We start from the raw sequence: 17,790 nt of genomic DNA on the forward strand, positions 1-17,790 counted from the left end.
TATATATATATATAAAATAAACAGGCTTAATGAATAAATATGTGAATCTTTTTATTTACAGAAAAAATACAGGGGCTACTAGTGACAAAACTAGTATGGATGCCTCCTCTCGCCTGCCCGCTTGATTAGAGCCACCGGAGAACTCAGTACTTCCGGCAGTGGGAGAGAGGGTGCAGCGTGCATTGTCTCCTCTGGCAAAGGTGGAACCGTTAGAAGGGAAAAATCCACAGTGACCCGGTGTTTCCTTGCTGACTGGCAGCTCTCCTCCTCCTCTCCAGCACTGCGTATGACACAAGCAGAGTGCCTTCGGAGCAGCTTCTCCCTCTACACATGAAGGCACGTTGGGGTCAAGGGAAAAGTTCAGTATGTTATGACACACCCACACCGAGCTGCTCACACCTCAACAGAACTGCAGGTAACCATGTCAATGCCAGCCACAGATGCACGACAAGATTGCAGCCTGCTGCTGAGGAAGGACATTTGCTGGGGATAAATCCCTAAATGGCTCAGCTGTTTTTTGGAATGGGCGCTTGCCTGTAACTTGAAGTAACTTAGGAAATCTGCGCCCACAGTCATACAAATCTACCATGGCTCCAGGTTTAAACCAAAGCTTTATCCGTTCCTACAAAGTTCCAAATGGTCTGAGTGTTTAGTAGTTTCAAGAAAAAAGGCTAAGTTTGAGGAGGAAGTGTTGTGTTGTGGGTGGGTGCTGTGTGAATAGAGTGATTTCTTATCCCTGAATCACCAACATGATCAGTTAATACCTGGAGCTGGCTTCAGACTTGACATCCTTGTAGGTGGACAGCTATGTTGGTGACAGTGTCTCTGGTAGAAAGACTACAGGGAATTGAAATGGGCAGCATTTTGAGTCACTCCCTGTGTAGCCTACCAGGGCCATTCATTCAAGATGCTCCACTGCAAACCCTGTCTAGGATATGAGGTCCTGGAAACAGGAATCAGACCATTTCAAGGAATAGGCCCCGGACTTAGATAAAGCTCTCAGGTCAGCAGGGTGGTTTAGAAAAAAACAGAAGATAACAATTAAAAGGCACTAGAACATGAAGTATGTTTACTTTGGGCTAAATTCGTTGATCGTAAGAAACACTTGTGTTGGATGAAAAGCAATTACCTTATCCAGGGAATTGCTCTTCTCACTATTCCTCTCTGGAAGGCTGTTGCCCGAATCTGTGCTTATGAGAGATCCTCTCGAATCAGCACTTTTCACGCTGTTGATATTTGGAGTTGAGGTCGTATATGGAGAAGCTAAACGGAAATCAAGCCAAGAATAAAGTTTTATTAAGACGGAACAAAATAAAGATGAGTATTGAACTTTAGGGGAAATTGCTTTTATTGCACTTATTTTTTCTGTTAAAAAGTTGGCTCAAGAGTTGCATTCCATTACTTCACCTTTAAAGAACCAGATCACAAACAATGAGATAAAAAGAAACTAGTCTGAAACATTCAGATGTAAATATCAATTCACTTATTAGAAACCACCTTTGATTGCTAAAAGAACACACCTGTTACAAAATGTGATGGAACGAAGACTTAAAAAAAAATTAAAAGATAAATCCACCTAACTATCAAATCACAAAATTAAACCATACAACAACTTGTAGTATTCAAACTGATAATAAAGACTGAGGTGCCTACCAAACTCTGAGGGATGTCATGGGGCATTTAAAATGCTCAAGAACACAGTGATATGTGACCTTGGCCAGAAGCTGCTATTTCAGCAGCAGATTGTGCTATGCTCCTTTTGAAGATGAATTTGTGGAGCTGTGTATTTGGGGGGGCTGCTATGATAAGAGGCAAGTAATCAGTGTGGGACAGGAAATGCGAATGGTGCTGGCCAATCTGACCCAAAGGTTGAGAAGCTGTGTCCAGCAGGTGCACACTACCCATTCATGGTTAGTTGTGGTTATTAAAAATGAAGCTAAAATGTTTTTCTTTAAACTGATGTGTTTCTTTTAAGTGCCTACTAAATTGTTAGAATGTAAGTACTTATTAAGTTATTTGGTCCTAAGTACCTAATAAACAGAACTGTTGGGTGTGTCTTTTGGCCTAGGGATGCCATGAAAAAAAAGTGACACTAAGGGTGCTGTGAACGAGGAATATTTGGGAATCTCTGCTATACACAACTATGAGAAGAAAGGAAATCTAACCTGGAAATAAAATTTGTGATGTCCATGAAAAAAACAGCATTTGAAGGCAGAAGTTACTCCCAATCTTGGTACTATGTAATTTTTTAAGGTAATAGATTGACTTCCTGCTTAGGTAAGATTTAAATAAATCACATAACTTAAAATGACTTTTTGGACTTGTACATTCTGTGCTGAACCAAAAGGCGTGCCTCCAGTGGAAAGGCCCGGCTGGCTCTGCAGATGGCGTCAGGAGATTTGGACTCTGTGTCTGGCAGCTGTGAGCACACATCCTCCCAGACCCAAGCTGAAGATACCGTTACTTGGCACTTCACAACAGGCTGGTCGTTTTCAGATCTCAGTAGGCACATGAGCTGCCATGGACTGGGATACTTCTAAGTTAAAAAATAAACAAAGAACTAAATAAATATAGCCAGCCCCTAGGTTGCACCAAAAGTATGTTTGAAAGTTACTTGGTTGATGCACTTCTAAATTTGATGGCCAATGGCATAAATTCATCATCTCTCAGGCAATGTCGAGACGCTCTCTAACTCTCTGACCTGAGAAGGAAGACCTGTGACATCAAGGTCATATATCCTTCTCACTGTTGAACACTCAGATTTATTCACTGCTATCCCTGAAACTGATTCAATGTATTAAGACCAAGAAAAGGAGAGCCAGGGGAATTTGAAAACGGAAGGGAAGGCTGGGACATGTAGGCCAATAAGCGTTGTTGTCAGCCAGTGGCTGCATCTCCCCAGGAGAGAAACTATGCAAATGATTGTCACAAGGGACAGCTAAAAACTCTGAAAAAACTATGGCCTTTTTCTGTAAGCAGAGAGCTAAGAACCATATGCTAAGAAACACATGGCTATAAAGCCAATTATAATTTTTACAATATTTCATATTTAATGTAGAACAGCATTTGAAGAACACAGAAGTCAGGAAAGAGAATATAGAACTCAAGAGAAAGAGGTCCTCAGTAAAGTAAAATTAGACCCTAAGTTCTCAGAGTTTTAAGCTTGATTCCAGGACTAGAGTCCTAATTTAAGGCAAACAGATGGAAATGCAATAAATCAAAAATCAATATGCTTAGTTTGTTCCATTTTGCATGTCTTTGTGTATATGTGTTTGTATTTAACATTCTGGCCCAGTGCATAACTTTTAAAGTCCTTAGATGACACTTGAGTAAAATGAAAAGAAGATAAATTCATCCTTCTTCTCTTTGTACCGAGTAGGTGGGAAAAAAATCCCTGAGCCTAAGAACGTTTGCCTTTTAAGATGAATGTAACCTCAGAGTAGTTTTTATCCGGGCAGTGAATGCCTTTTAAAACTCTCAGGCACCATGCTCCAAAGACATTAAAAAAACTGTGAGGACGCATTCTCAGTTAAGTGTGGAAACAGGATTTTTCCAACAGAGATTTAAGGAGAAAGTTTGCTCTTGAAAGAGAAGAACCAGGGCTAAAATTAGCTAGAAACTCCCTGATGAACAAAGAGCTGCTAAAGCCACCAGAAAAAAACTAGTAAACCCAGTTGAAAAATGAGGCTTCCCTGGAAGGAACTCCTAAAAGAGAACAGGGATTTAAGTCTTCAAGAAAGGAGGCAATATAGATAAAGCCCGAGTATAAATAAGCCTGTTTGGTGAATTCCTATGAAAAGTGGATTTGGATCTTAAAATTCAAGAGTGAAAAAGGATTAAGTCAGTCTCAAGTACTTTTCATAGCTGCAGTGTGTACGCAGAGCAATTGGAGGCCATAATGCTAAAGATCCCCAATGGCCCATCTCCAAGTTCTAAAGAAGCCCCCAATCCTAACAAGGTGAATTCTGAATTGGAGAAGAATCAAAAGAGTCAAGCAGAAGTATTCAAACCTTGTGGAAATGGTCAAAGTTACAGTGAAGTGATGTTTCCATTCATCTGACTCCTCTTTACCAAGCACCATGCACATCATGACCCTTTTGAAGACATGGTTATGGAGGGCACAGAAGACAGACAACATCCTCCATGGCAACTAGTAAATGGTCGTTTCCAGCACCAAGGCCGCATGTGTCTGACTTTAAAGCCAGTGCAATGAACCACTGCAGAACAAACCCTCTGAGGAAGGTCCCCTCCCTGCTTCTGGAGCAGTAGCTGGGAATTGGACAAACTAGAGCAGAGACAGAGTGAAGGCCCAGAAGAAAGGCAAATGGAAACTTGTGACAGCAGCTGACATTTGCTGAGCATTTACCGTGTGCCAGGCTCTGTTCCAAACATTTTGCATGAATTAACTTTTTTTTTGAGATGGAATCTTACTCTGCTGCAAGGCTGGAGTACAGTGGTGCAATCTCAGCTTACTGCAACCTCAGCCTCCCAGGTTCAACGGGCTCTCCTGCCTCAGCCTCCCAGGTCGCTGGGACTACAGGTGTGTGCCACCATGCCCAGCTAATTTTTGTATTTTTAGTAGAGGCAGGCTTTCACCATGTTGGGCAGGATGGTCTTGATCTCTTGACCTTGTGATCCACTTGCCTCGGCCTCCCAAAGTGCTGGGATTATAGCTGTGAGCCACCGTGCCCGGCTGAATTAACTCTTTTAATTAATCTTTACATTGCCAACTAAGGGATGCATAACTGTGAAAAATACACATAAACATCAACAAGATTAAGGACTGCTATTATTATTGTAGGATAAATTTGGGCATTGGTGAGGGCTTTCTCATTTTAAATTCTACCCAGTTTCATCCCCTACATGAAATGGCATATTAACACCACCACCAGCAGCAAAGGTAAAGACATAATCTCAGAGAGGGCGATTCCCGTGAGTTAATTGGATAAAGGCTGCCATTTATTTTATCCCATAAATTAGTCCTATTATTGGGTAGTCTAGCCACTAGCCATAGTAGGATGCTTGCTTTCTTCACCAACTTTTGGCTCCAAGACTTTCAGAGTGATGCCAGAGAGAAGCGCACAAGAGCACGGAGCATTACCAATGCCGGAGATGGCACCCAACAGGTCCTTGTGGAGGCTGTTGTCCAGGGTGTTTCCCTTCTGTGGCGTCACCAGTGGATTCACAGCTGGCAGAGCCAGGGATTCGTCCTTCACAGTCTGTCAAGGGAAGAAGAGCAGAAACAATCAAAGATGACTGGAAAGGATTCCTCCCCTATTCTTGGAAGTGCTAGGGCAAGTGCAGGACCAAGCCAGCCTGATGCATTCAACGTGCCCGCCTGCATGGGAGATGCAGCCTTGAGGTGTGGGCCAGGGAGGAGGGAGGGATGGGTCAGAGGGGGAGCAGGGGGCATGAGATATGGATGCTGGGTGGAGGTGGAGGAGAGAAATTGCATTCTATAAAGTCCTGTTTCTCTTTCCCTGGCATTTCTAACACCTTTCTCTCTCCAGAGCTCTGATGCCCAACATGTTCTTAGATTATTCTGTTTTTTGTTTTTACTTTCAGAGACAGCCTTTCCTGCTGTTTCTAACTGGAATGCTGGCCCTTATCTGTAATGCAGGGAATTACAACAGAAGCAATGACAGTCTCTAGATGTTTGTAGCACCATGTGGCCTCTTAGTTCGTGGAGAAATCAGATTAATTTTGAAGTTAGGTCAGAAAAAGGGATTTTACTTTGATGAAAGCAAAGAAAGACCTATGTTCATTTTTGTTAGGATTGAAATAGCACAGGGAGGGCCACATTCTACTCTGAATTTCTTACTCTAGTTTGAAAAACAGACAGGGTTAGAGAACACATGTGTGAAATGAAATGGTGTACAGGGTGAGATAAGCGAGGTGCACTCAGGATAGAGTTTATGCCCTCTAGAGCAGCCACGCAGCACAGAAGTGTACACACGGCTCATCTGAGTGTAATGTGATTTAGTAATGCATTTGGAGGTGAAGAGGTAGTGTGAAAATGGGACGCCGTATCACTGTTGGGGTGGGAGGAAGGGACAGAAACATGCACGAGACTCTGCAAGTGTGCACCCATAATGACAAGGCGGGAAGATGGACAACCAAGCCAGTTCATGAGTCCAGAGTACCAGGGAAAGGGGAAATGCTGAAATAACATCTGCTGAAACTCATAGCAGATAAGCCCTCTGAGGCCAAGAAGAGAGCATTAGAAAGAGAAAGAGTGCGGGTTTTAGATTGTAAAACACTTATCAACTTTACTAATTAAAAATTATTATAGGTTAACATTTAAGAAACCTTTTGCAACTGAAATGTGACAAGAAATTTGATAGTGATAATGCTTTGAAAAAGCTGAATTGCAAGATGATTCCAAGAATCCTTTTTAAGTAACAATCACATCAAAGGTACCAAAGACTGAGTAAAAAGTAAAACCACCTCTAACCAAAAAGCTGTGAGATAATTTCCAGGTTCATCTCTCCGTTGACTCAATTTCCAACACATCTTTAAAAGGCAGCATAAAGATAATATAAATGAAGGCCGTCAGTTCTTGGAGGTGGAGGCCTCACATCCCTCACCTAGGCATTCCTGAGGTCCAGTCTCACTTCTAATTTGACAGAGGGAGAGAAACTGTAGCTCACAGAGGTGGCCTTTCCCAGACTGTGCAGCATGTTACTGTCAGAACTGGGGTTACCATGACCTCTTCTACGACACAGGTTAGATCTATGTCATTTTTGTGTCTCTTTCCCCCCATAAATTTTTATTGAATATACAAATGAAAATTCTGAGGCCTCATAGGACATTCATTCATCATGAGAACATGGTTTTCATACTTAGTTTTTAACAAGAATTGAAGGTTTAGTGATTGGCCTTATTTAGCCAGAAATGCAACTTACCAGGAATTGCACTGGCAAAATAAATGGGGGTATGTACTGGGTTTAGTGTCCCCCCACAAATTCATGTCTACCTGGACTTCAGAATGTACCCTTATTTGGAAATAGGGTCTTTCCATTACATACCTAAGATGTAATTTAAAATGAGTTCATACTGGGTGGACCCTAAACCCAATCACTAGTGTCCTTATAAGAAAAGGAGAGGGGACCAGGCGTGGTGGCTCATGCCTATAATCCCCAGCACTTTGGGAGGCAGAGGCAGGTGGATTGCAAGGTCAGGAGTTAGAGACCAGCCTGGCCAACACAGTGAAACCCTGTCTCTACTAAAAATACAAAAACATTAGCCGGGTGTGATGGTGGGTGCCTGAAGTCCCAGCTACTTGGGAGGCTCGGGCAGGAGAATTGCTTGAACCCAGGAGGTGGAGGTTGCAGTGAGCCGAGATTGCACCACTGCACTCCAGCCTGGGCAACAGAGCAAGACTCTATCTTGGAATAAATAAATAAATAAATAAATAAATAAATAAATAAGAGGAGAGAGGCACAAACACCAGGGAGAACAAACACCAAGTGAGGATAGAGGCAGAGACTGGCACGATGCCGCTACAAGCCAGAGAGCACCAAGGACTGCCTGCAGCATCAGCAGCTGCGAGAGGAGCACGGCCCAGACTCCTCCCCAGGAGCCTCCAGTAGGAACCAACCCCAATGGAACCTTGATTTTAGACTTCTGGTCTCCTGACAGGGTGAGAATTAATTGCTGCCACTCTAGGCAGCAGCTTATGGTGCTTTGTCCTGGCTTCCCTGGGACCCAGTATGGGCTGAGTTGATGTGACCATGCTTACGTACCATGCCCGCATTCACGGGGAAGGGTGACACATCCCTCACATTGATCCGCTGGACATTTTCAATCAGCAGACCAAACAGAGGCAGGTAGAGGGTGGCTATCCTTGCCTGATGACTCTGAAAAGAAGACACAAGTGGTAAGTTTATCCCAAAGTTCTGAGAACTGAACTAAGGTTGGCACTGACCATCTTCTTTATTTGGATCCTTCCTATAAAGACAGATACTTGATTTTTATTCCCAAAACCGAGCAAAGTCTTAGTGCTGTTACTGTGAATTTTCTAATTGATTACTTTCTTTACACCACTTAAAATAAAGGACATTATCAATGCACATTTCCTTCTACTGGGGACCACTCACCCTTGAAGCATATCTGTCATCAAAAGAATGCTTTATCAGCAGGTTCTTGAGCACACTGATGGCAATCAGACGAACCTCCCGGAACTCCTGGAGGGCTGTCCCCACCTCCCTCAGTAACAGTCCCACCAAGAAGTGGTTTCTGCAGAACTCATCTGTTAATGAGTAGTCAAGCTGGAGGTCTGAAATGAGGACAGAAACTACTTGAGTTAGGAAAGATGCAATGCTCTTTGAATAATAATAAAAACACCCTAAGACCCATCCTCTACATTCAGCCCACCCTGGGTGTCAACAGATGATTAGACTTAGCTTTGAATGGGAAAGGATCAACTCTACAAGGCTGCTCTACTTCTTAGCACGTGAGGATCTTAAATGAAAATTCAATTTAAATACAGTTAAGTGCACTGGATTTTGGAACATATTGCATCCTACATAATTAAATTAGTAAACAGTTTAAGTACCAATTTTTAGACTAGAGGACAGCATATGTCATATTACAAATATAAGTTTGTTATTGACAAAGTTAAAAACATTATTATACTAGCTAACAGAACGGTATAAAAGCTGTTTGTATGTAACAAACATGTAATTAAATAATAAATATACATGGTTTATTAAAATGTTATTTACTACATGAGTTCATGTATTCCTTTCCTGGTCATTAATGCCTATATACTCCCATTAAAACCCAATGTATTTAAAATAAACAAATCAATATATAACCAGCTTATTCTGCTCTCCCTGAATGAAGAACTTATTTAATGCAGTATTTCCTACGATATTCTCCTAATATTTCTCTACCTCCAAAACCAAATACAAATTTAATATAAACTGAAATTAAAATGGACAAAGCATCAAACCAAACTGGTAGATCATCAGCAAGCTAAATGACAAAATTGAGAGCTCTTGTGGAAAACAGATAGGAGCAAACATGAACTCTACTTAGGGAGGGTGCATATAAACAGCTGAGCATCACCTGAAGATGAAATACACATTTCAGGAAGCTGAAGCTAGGTTGTGAATTGTCAGACTGACTCCACCATTAAAGGAAAGTCTATAGACCTCTCCCTTTGCCTTTTGTCCCATATCAGATAGCTACTCCTAAATCTACCCAAAATATGGACCCAACTTCTATGAAACCCTTTAGTAGAAGGAGGAGAGTACTGATTTTCTAGATTAATTATGTTCATTGTTTATGATTATTACACCTAGTTTATCTAAAGTATAAGTCATAGCTTGAATTCACATAAATCTCTCAGAAGAAAACAACTTATGGTTTAACTGTGTGTGTGCTCACACATCAGTGCTTGTGTGCATGAATGTGCATGAGAAATTATGTATCTGGATGTGTGTTCCCTTCAAATATCATGTTGAAATGTGATCCCTAGTGTTGGAGGTGGGGCAAGGTTGGAGGTGTTTGGTCATGGGGATGAATCCCTCATGAATGGCTTGGTGTCCTTCTTGCTATAATGAGTGAGTTCTAGCTCTGGGTTCATGTGAGAGCTGGCTGTTTACAAGGGTGTGGCACCTCACTCCCCATCTCTCCTGCTCCGTCTCTTGCCTTGTGACATGCTAGCTCCCTGCTTGCTTTCTGTCATGATTGGAAGCTTCCTGGGGCCTCACCAGAAGCCAATGCTGGCATCATGCTTCTGGTACAGACTGTAAAACTGTGAGCCAAAATAAACCTCTTTTATTTACTTATTTATTTGTTTTTTGAGAGAGGGTTTTGCTCTGTTGCCCAGGCTGGAGTGTCATGGCACAATCTGTACAGATTGCAGATTTCACTGCAATTTCTGCCTCTTGGGCTTAAGCCATTCTCCCACCTCAGCCTCCCATGTAGCTGAGACCACAGGCACGTACCACCACGTCAGGCTAATTTTTGTTTTTGTTTGTTTTTTTTGTAGAGACAGGATTCCGTTATATTTCCCAGGCTGATCTCGAACTCCTGGCTCAAGTGATCCTTCCAGCTCAGCCTCCCAAAGAGCTGGGGTTATATAAGCACGAGCCACTGCACTGGCCCTCTTTTCTTTATAAATTACCCAGTCTCAGGTATTCCTTTATAGCAACACAAATGGACTAACACAAGAAAGGAGGTGAAGGCAGGAGTGGGAGGTAAGTGAGAAGAAAGAAAATGGAAATTCTAAAAAGCATTTATTGCTATCAGTGTAGTAAGGCAAATTACCCACATATGTTCCCTCCACACTGAGGGCTGCCCGTCTTGCTACCAAATACCCTAGAAGTCTATAACAGCTTGTGCTGCCCTGCTGGGTCATGGGGAGACAAGCATCATCACACATTCACTGCACAGCCACTGGGGAAAAGAGCTCCCTGGGTTCTGTGCCAGGTAGAAGGAGAGTCCCCAGGTACAGGAGACTGGTCTGAGGGAGGCTGTGGTGAGGTTGGGAGCGTAGAGCAGGTGAGAGGGGTTAATTCCAGTTGGGGATCTGGAAGAAGGTGAGGAGACCCTGGGAGGTCCCATGCAGGAGGTGTGGAGTGGCTGGCCTGGGGAGGAAAATGAGGATTCCCCAGGGAAGGGGCTATTTGAGGTGGAGGGGTGGCATGATATGTTTGAGGAGCTGGGAGTCAGCAGCGATGCCTGGAATGTGCACAATAGTGGGGCGTGAGACCACAGAGGTCGGGGGCCAGGGTTAGATCAGGGGACACTGAATATTATCTGTTCCTTCAGCCCAGAAAAACTTTCCCCAGATACGTGGGAGCTTGGCTCACCCCTCACTTTCTTCTAACTGCTGTCTGGCTACCCTGTCTCAAATGTCACCCCTTTTTATATCCCCTTTCCTTGCTTTGTTTGTTCCCCTTAGGATGCACTGGTGTCTGACATTCTCTGTATCTTGTATATATAGAATAGCTGGGGATTGTCATCCAGGTTGTACACAACTTTCTGAAGCTCAATATAGTTGGTGCAGGGTAAATATTTGTTGAATGCATGAATGCCAACTCCAGGGCACAGTCCCCCTGCCATATCCTTAAAAGGCAGTAGCAGTCTGTGTGGGGAAAGCTGTTTGTCTCTGAATGATGCCTTTCTGTGTTTCTCTCGGAATTCAGAAGCAGTTGATTCAGGTGCCATTACCAGTGTGGGCATCCTTCCACTTTTTCTCTCCTGCAGCACAAAACACCTGAGCACATACAAGGAACTAAGCTCAATACATTCTGCTTGACAGTTCGACAGACTAATCTGTTGAATTTGATTTACTCAGTGAAGACAAAGAAATCTCCACGAGCTCAAATCTCTTCACACTTAAAGAGAACACGGGACATTAATAAAGACTCAACGTGCAAACATAAAAAGCATGTGAAAAAGCCACATTGCTTGTGATTTAGGTCGCTGCCACCGCTACGGACAAGGGCTATGAAAATGGTGGAATAATGGGTTTTGGGGTGAAGCAGGATGTTTGTTTGTTTTGCTTCTTAAAGAAACATCCTAGAGTACTCAGTGACTTCAGTAGCCAAAAACTGGATGCCTCCCTGGGATGTTATAGCAGTGTCTCAGCAATTTCACTCCAGTGAAAACAAATTCACTGATTTATGGTAAATTTAAAAATTGATCAAACTATATAGGAAATGCCTAACAGAATAGCATATGGAAGCAGTTCAGCCATCATTTGCATTCTTTATTTTTTAGAGGAGGAAAATGCAAGAAAGCAAGCACCACACCCCACACCTACCTACAGGACTGTCATTTGACTCCACAGCTGGTGAAAGAAAAGCTAATTCATAAGAAAAAAGGAAAAGTGAAACAAATAAAAATAAGCTATGGCAACTGAAATAGATTTCTTTTGTTTAAGCAAAGGAATTTTTCAATGAGATAGCCACACTGGCATGATCTGTAGTCTGACTGCTGAAAAGTAAGTTCCCATACAGTATTTTATCAGTATTATTTGAAATGGAAATTTTTATCAGAAAAAAATTAATCAATGAAAAAATCAGAAAATTTAAATATCATGCTCGAATCAATTATCTTTTCTTATTAAACAGAAATGTCTCTGTATAAAAAGGTTAAGATATAAAGATGGATTACCTTGGTATCTCTGAATCCTGCCTTTTCCAAATGGCATTGGTAAGTTCAATGGAATATAATGTTCATGGTTGCATACCACACGGAGAAATTCAAACTTGAATTCAAAGAGGGTCTGCAGGAAGAAGTGCTTAGTCATAAATATCCCACTGGATATTTTATATAGGATTCTAAAAAGCCTATTAGCAATAGTATGCTAGAAATAGTCATTAACTTCCTAGCTTTCTTAGAACTCTGTACTCTATTGCATTGTACAGATTTCAGGATGGCTGCAGGGATTGATTTGAAAACTAAGGACATATTTCATTAAACAATGACTTTAACTGATTTTTAGGGCATTTATTATTTACGCTCCTCCTTCTTCAAGGAAGGATTTCAGGTAGCTTATAATTACAGACGCAGACTCAGTGCAATAAAAAAATTAGTAAGGCAGAGCTTTAAAAAAAAGGGAAAAAGATAATTCTACCAGAGAAAGGCTACATAGTGACTCCTGTTATCTTGTGAAGTAAACTATAATTCGCTACACATATACTTTTAGTTTTGCGGTTGAGAAGTCATTTCAGGTGTTTAAGAGAAAATCAGTGGGTACGTTTCTTTCTCATTCTGGATTACTATGTTCCTGATATCGCACACATACTAATGTTTCCAAGATAGGAGTGAGCTGTGCCTCTGAGGCTGAAAGAGAAACAGGTGGATTTCTGATGTGAATCAGAGAGACAAAAGGAAGAGTAACAACCCTCACACTACCTTAGGGTCTCCAGGAGCAAAGCAGCTAATGTAGTTGTTGATCTGCTTGAAGACAAAGCCCCTGTCCATGAAGGTGAAACATCTCTGTGGAGGAATACAAGCAAAAAGGTATCTCAGGTTCAAACGTTTCGGAAATTTGAACTCAAATCAGCATTTATTGTTAATAAGTTTACCCGTGGACGTAAAAACATGCCATCCACATTGCCAGAGAACCCACTCTATTCTAGTCACTCTGCTAGACAGCTTGTAAGAAGCACGTCTTTGTCCCTTCACTGACATCCTTTCCCTGGAGGTCCCCACCTTGATGAAGACAGCAAGGCTATGATTTGCGTTCTTAGACGCCTCTGGATTATCTCGAAACTTCTGAGTGATGTGTGGCATCAGCATATTCACAACGGTCTCCACTGCATGATGATAGGATGCAGGAAATCTCTGGTTTCGCAACAACTAAAGAGAATTCAGTGCAAACATTTATTATTTTTCAAGCTGCAATCATTTGAGAGGAAAAAAAAATCTCACCCCTAAGTCCATCTTTAAAAACCCAGAGTTTCTTGCTGGGCACGGTGGCTAACACTTGTAACCTCCGCCCTTTGGGAGGCCAAGGTGGGGGGATCACTTGAGCCCAGGGGGTTAAGACCAGCCAGGGCAACACAGCAAGACTCCGTCTGTACAAAAATTAGCTGGGTGTGGTGGCGTGCACCTATAGTCCCAGATACTTGGGAGGCTCAGGTGGTAGGATTGCTGGAGCCCGGCAGCCTGAGGCTGCAGTGAGTCAGGATCAGCCACTGCACTCTAACTAGGGTGACAAAGCAAGACCCTGTCTCAAAAAACCCAATAAAACCTCAAAGTCCTAGTCTTTTTTTATCTGAAATTAGAAAAAATGAATTATCCTTCCTTATTTCAAAGTACTGTACAAGTGGTCAAATACTTCAAGTAAGTGCTGTGGATTCTAATTGGAACTTCAAACTTCAGAGTAATAAAGATCACCTCAGAAGTGTTTGTAAAAAGGTGGAGGTTCACCCATTCCCAAAGATATCCAGGAGCCCGGCAGAGGGTCCAGGGAGAAGGGGCAAGGACCTGCATTTGTACTGAGCACCTTTGATGATTCTGGTACCTGTACCTCTGAGAGATCTCTTTAGAAAGCACTGGCTTACATTTAAGCTCCAAATATTCAAACTGAAAATATACATTTTGATGATTGTGCATGATTAGTTTAAACTGCTTGGCAGCAGTCTTCTTACAATCAACTTTACATAGTAATCTTTCCCCATCAGGAACCTAAAAATTTTTACCCAGATTACTCAGCAATTAGCCAACACTTATACAAATCTTCTACATGTCAGGCATTGCACTACATATTTTTATGTAATTTTTCATTCAATTCTTATGATACTCCTATAAGTTTAATCCTCATTTGTTAAAGTGTCAGAGAGGTTAGGTACATGTGTCCTCAGTCACACAACTAACAATTCAGACCCAAGTCTACCATGAATCCAAAACTTGGCCTCTTTCTGTTATATGAAGCCACACTGCCCCCTCCCCGTGCCTATAAATGGAATAATTTACTGAGAGCCTGAAATAGGAAGGATGCTCCATTACATTGATCTATTCATACTCTTAATTCTAACAGCCACAAGAGGGGGATATTTTCATCCCCATTTTATAGATGGGAAAACGGAGGCTTAGAGAGCTTACTAAAAACTACTAATTGACCTTTAATAAAACCCTCCTTGTCTTCCCCCTTTCAGTAACAGAACACTAATGGTTTTACAAGGGCACATGGCTGCCCAGCTAGACTAAATTTTCCAGTCTAACTTACCACTAGGTATGAACCACATGACCAAATTATGGAAGGGATACATGCCTTGTTCAGGCTCCGCTCTTAAAAGGAGCCGCTGGCCTCCCTTGTTCCTTCCTGAGCCACTGCCTGGACTTTTTTGTGGTGGTGAGCCAGCTTCTCAGCCATGTGGATGAGGTTAATGCCGCAGGCTGGGCGACTGGATGGGAGGAGCTGGAGTCACCGAGTGACCTTGGGGAACTAGCTGCCCTGACCCCCAAACTGCCTACCAACTCATGATTGTCCAAGAGAGAAATGACCTGCTGTCGAATTTAAACCACTAACGTTATGACCTGTTTTAGCAGCCAAACCAATGTCCCAATATCAAACAAATAGTATTTTCTAAAACTGAGAAGTGGAATTTAGACATCTCTGACATGATGGCAGGCATTATCTTATGTATTAAATGCCAGAACCTATTGGGAATATTTGAAATGCCAGCCTTATAACAATTTCAATTCTCAAACCAATAACAAGGAAATGTTTATAAACTTCCACAGAATCAAGAATCCAGTGAGGAAAGGATCAAGTAATAAAAATGTGAAGTTCATCAACTTAAAAAAAACAGAATGGTAAAATGTGAAATTCCAAAGGGATTTTGTTGCTTACATGCAACCAATAACTCTACATCCTGAGATGACAGCATCAATAGACGACCAATTGCCAAGACCCCAGGCAAGGCCAACTCTAAACCGCAGGCATGACTGTTAGCTACCCAAGTTGGCTGCTCCTGAAAAAGAGGTATCCCAAGAAATGCCTTTGGCCTCCACAATGGGGCTGAGTCAGTGGCTGCTAAAACCAGGAAAAGTAGATGCAGAACTGTATCACGGACAGATTGAGTGGGTACTATGCAGGCCTATTAATCAATATTGTAACCCAAAGTAGAACAGCTGGGCATTTACACCTCCTGATGTGATGCAACAGTAACAGCTATGAGGTAACTGCACCAGAAAGAAAATCAAATGAAGTCTCTAGACCAAACCACAAGTTCACAGGCAACATAGGGGACAGAGAACCATGTATGTAACACTGTGAGGCTACCATCAGGCAAGTCTAAACCGTGTGATATTCTGCTGGACAAATGACCCAGTTTCTTTGACAACTCTGTTGCAAAAAAAAAAAAAGAAAAGAAAAAAAAGTCCAAACAGATGAAAAGAGAACAGTTTAAGAATCAAAGAAACTTCAGAAATACCTCAAATAAATGGAATGTGTGAACTCTGTTTAGATCCAGATGCAGACAAACCCAACAATAGAATGACATTTTTTAGACACCTGGGGAAAACTGAATACAGACTGGGTGTCAGATGATAATAAAGAAGTTTTGCTAATTTTGTGTGGTGTCATAATGTTATGTCTTTTTTAAATGTGCTTATGTCTTTTTTAAAGGCTTATCTGTTTAAGATGACATGCCAAAGTGTCTACGATGGAGTGAGAAAATATCTGGGAACTGCTTTAAAAATACTATAAGGTAAAAATGTGAGGGTGGGTGTGTATCAAGCAAGGGCAGCAGAACACTGGCAAGTGGGGAGGCTGAGATTTGGCAACTCATCCCTCTACTTCTGCACTTATTAGAAAAGACAGTAAAATGTTTGTATTAAAAAGAAAGGATATGTAGAGAAGGATAATTTACATACCAACCCATCATTAGTGCTGTTCAGTGGGTAGGCAATGACAACTCATGCCTTTGAAGCCTGGAATGAAGTTCTCCCTGCAGTGACAAATAGCTGTTGTGAAGAGTCCTGATAATTAAATTATTGCCTAATTTAATTTGGCAATAAAACAAACTAAAGCCTTTTAATGAGGTAAGATACACATTTCAAGGTAATAAAGACCTAAGCAATAGGATGTTTTTATGGAGATTACTGTAAACTGCAATAGAAGAGGAAAAGCTAAGATATGCTCCCGTAGTGAGTACCTGATGGGGCCGTGGAGAAGAGGACACTGAGACACTAAGGGACTTCTCAGCCAAACCAACCCCAGCACCCTGCCCACCCTGCTGGAGGGCCTCTTCCATGTGCTGTAGCGTCCCTTTCCGCCCTGGCACCACCTGACAGGTGCTGCCAGTGTGGGGTCAGCCTACCCAGCCCCTGTCCTCACAACATCAGGCTTTCCAGTGACATGCTGGGCAAGGTGCCCCCACCCTCCGTGACCCACACCTGTGAGCTGCCCGCTGGCTGCTCAGCACCTGCCAACTGACTCCTCGACTGAATGAGATCTCCCTAAGACCCACACCCAGCCTGGCTGTGAAGGCCCTTATGGGCACTGTGGTTAACAGCCAGGTCTTTGCAGAGATCCAATGACGGGCTCTTTCCTGCCCTACAGGTCATCTGCTCTCCCACAGTGGGGCCGCCCAATCCCTGCTTCATGGTGAGGACTTCAGAATGATCTTTAATGTTCACTTCTTTGTTCTGCACTGTGTTCTTCCACTCTCTGATGTGGTTTAGAGACCTCTTCTCCATGGGCTATTTTACTGCTTCCGGAGATAAATAAGACTTTTCATTAAGAAACTTCCTCTGCAGCCAATTAAGCCGACTGGGTTCCTTTCCTCATGGGGCCCCAGTGTGCAATGGCTGCAAACAGCAGCTTCCTTGGTAGTGTATGCAGCCTGTTTCTTGTATGGGTTGCTCTAAGGGACCTTGGAGATAGGCCTTGGATGTGGGTTCATGTCTCTGACCTTGCACTACCCCAAAGTAGGCTCCAAACAGGCACGCCAGGTGCCTTTGGAAAGCCCCAGGACACTGTGGCCAGGGTTCACACTGGCCAAGTGATCATGTCCATCTGCACCAAGCTGCAGAACAAGGAGCATGTGATGGAGGCCCTGCACCAGGCCAAGTTCAAGTTTCCTGGCCACCAGAAGATCCACATCTCAAAGAAGTGGGGCTTCACCAAGTTCAATGCCGATGAATCTGAAGACATGGTGGCTGAGAAGTGGCTCATCCCAGATGGCTATGGGGTTAAGTACATCCCCAGTCATGGCCCTCTGGACAAGTGGCGGGCCCTGCACTCATGAGGGCTTCCACTGTGCTGCCCCCTCATAATAAACAATAATGAACAATAAATTTGCTTCCTGTCAAAAA

At 42.6% G+C, this 17,790-nt stretch overlaps 2 protein-coding genes and 1 non-coding gene across 39 annotated transcripts in view; 2 read left to right on the forward strand and 1 right to left on the reverse strand.

The window, feature by feature from the left end:
* DOCK9 (dedicator of cytokinesis 9) overlaps nucleotides 1-17,790 on the reverse strand; it is a 296,457-nt gene that overhangs the window by 63,477 nt on the left and 215,190 nt on the right. For 23 of the 37 annotated variants that reach the window (XM_017503545.2, XM_017503546.2, XM_017503543.2 and 20 more), the window contains exons 28-34: nucleotides 13,177-13,323; nucleotides 12,877-12,960; nucleotides 12,133-12,244; nucleotides 8,100-8,278; nucleotides 7,746-7,859; nucleotides 5,102-5,219; nucleotides 1,130-1,263 (exon numbers count right to left, since the gene is read on the reverse strand). In XM_017503545.2, the coding sequence (XP_017359034.1) occupies nucleotides 1,130-1,263; nucleotides 5,102-5,219; nucleotides 7,746-7,859; nucleotides 8,100-8,278; nucleotides 12,133-12,244; nucleotides 12,877-12,960; nucleotides 13,177-13,323 (888 nt within the window). Of the gene's footprint in view, nucleotides 1-1,129; nucleotides 1,264-5,101; nucleotides 5,220-7,745; nucleotides 7,860-8,099; nucleotides 8,279-11,779; nucleotides 11,822-12,132; nucleotides 12,245-12,876; nucleotides 12,961-13,176; nucleotides 13,324-17,790 lie in introns of all 37 variants that reach the window. The other 14 variants (XM_017503532.2, XM_017503542.2, XM_017503519.2 and 11 more) reach the window with 1 other exon arrangement.
* On the forward strand, nucleotides 17,227-17,361 carry LOC119467635. Its single transcript, XR_005196180.1, has one exon. It is a non-coding gene; the product is annotated as a small nucleolar RNA SNORA70 (small nucleolar RNA).
* On the forward strand, nucleotides 17,229-17,766 carry LOC108285987 (60S ribosomal protein L10-like). The gene has a single exon (XM_017503551.2). The coding sequence runs from the start codon at nucleotides 17,262-17,264 to the stop codon at nucleotides 17,721-17,723; it is 462 nt and encodes a 153-aa protein (XP_017359040.1). The 5' UTR covers nucleotides 17,229-17,261; the 3' UTR covers nucleotides 17,724-17,766.

This window comes from Cebus imitator, unplaced genomic scaffold (genome assembly GCF_001604975.1).
Source record: "Cebus imitator isolate Cc_AM_T3 unplaced genomic scaffold, Cebus_imitator-1.0 Scaffold312, whole genome shotgun sequence".
NCBI lineage: Eukaryota > Metazoa > Chordata > Mammalia > Primates > Cebidae > Cebus > Cebus imitator.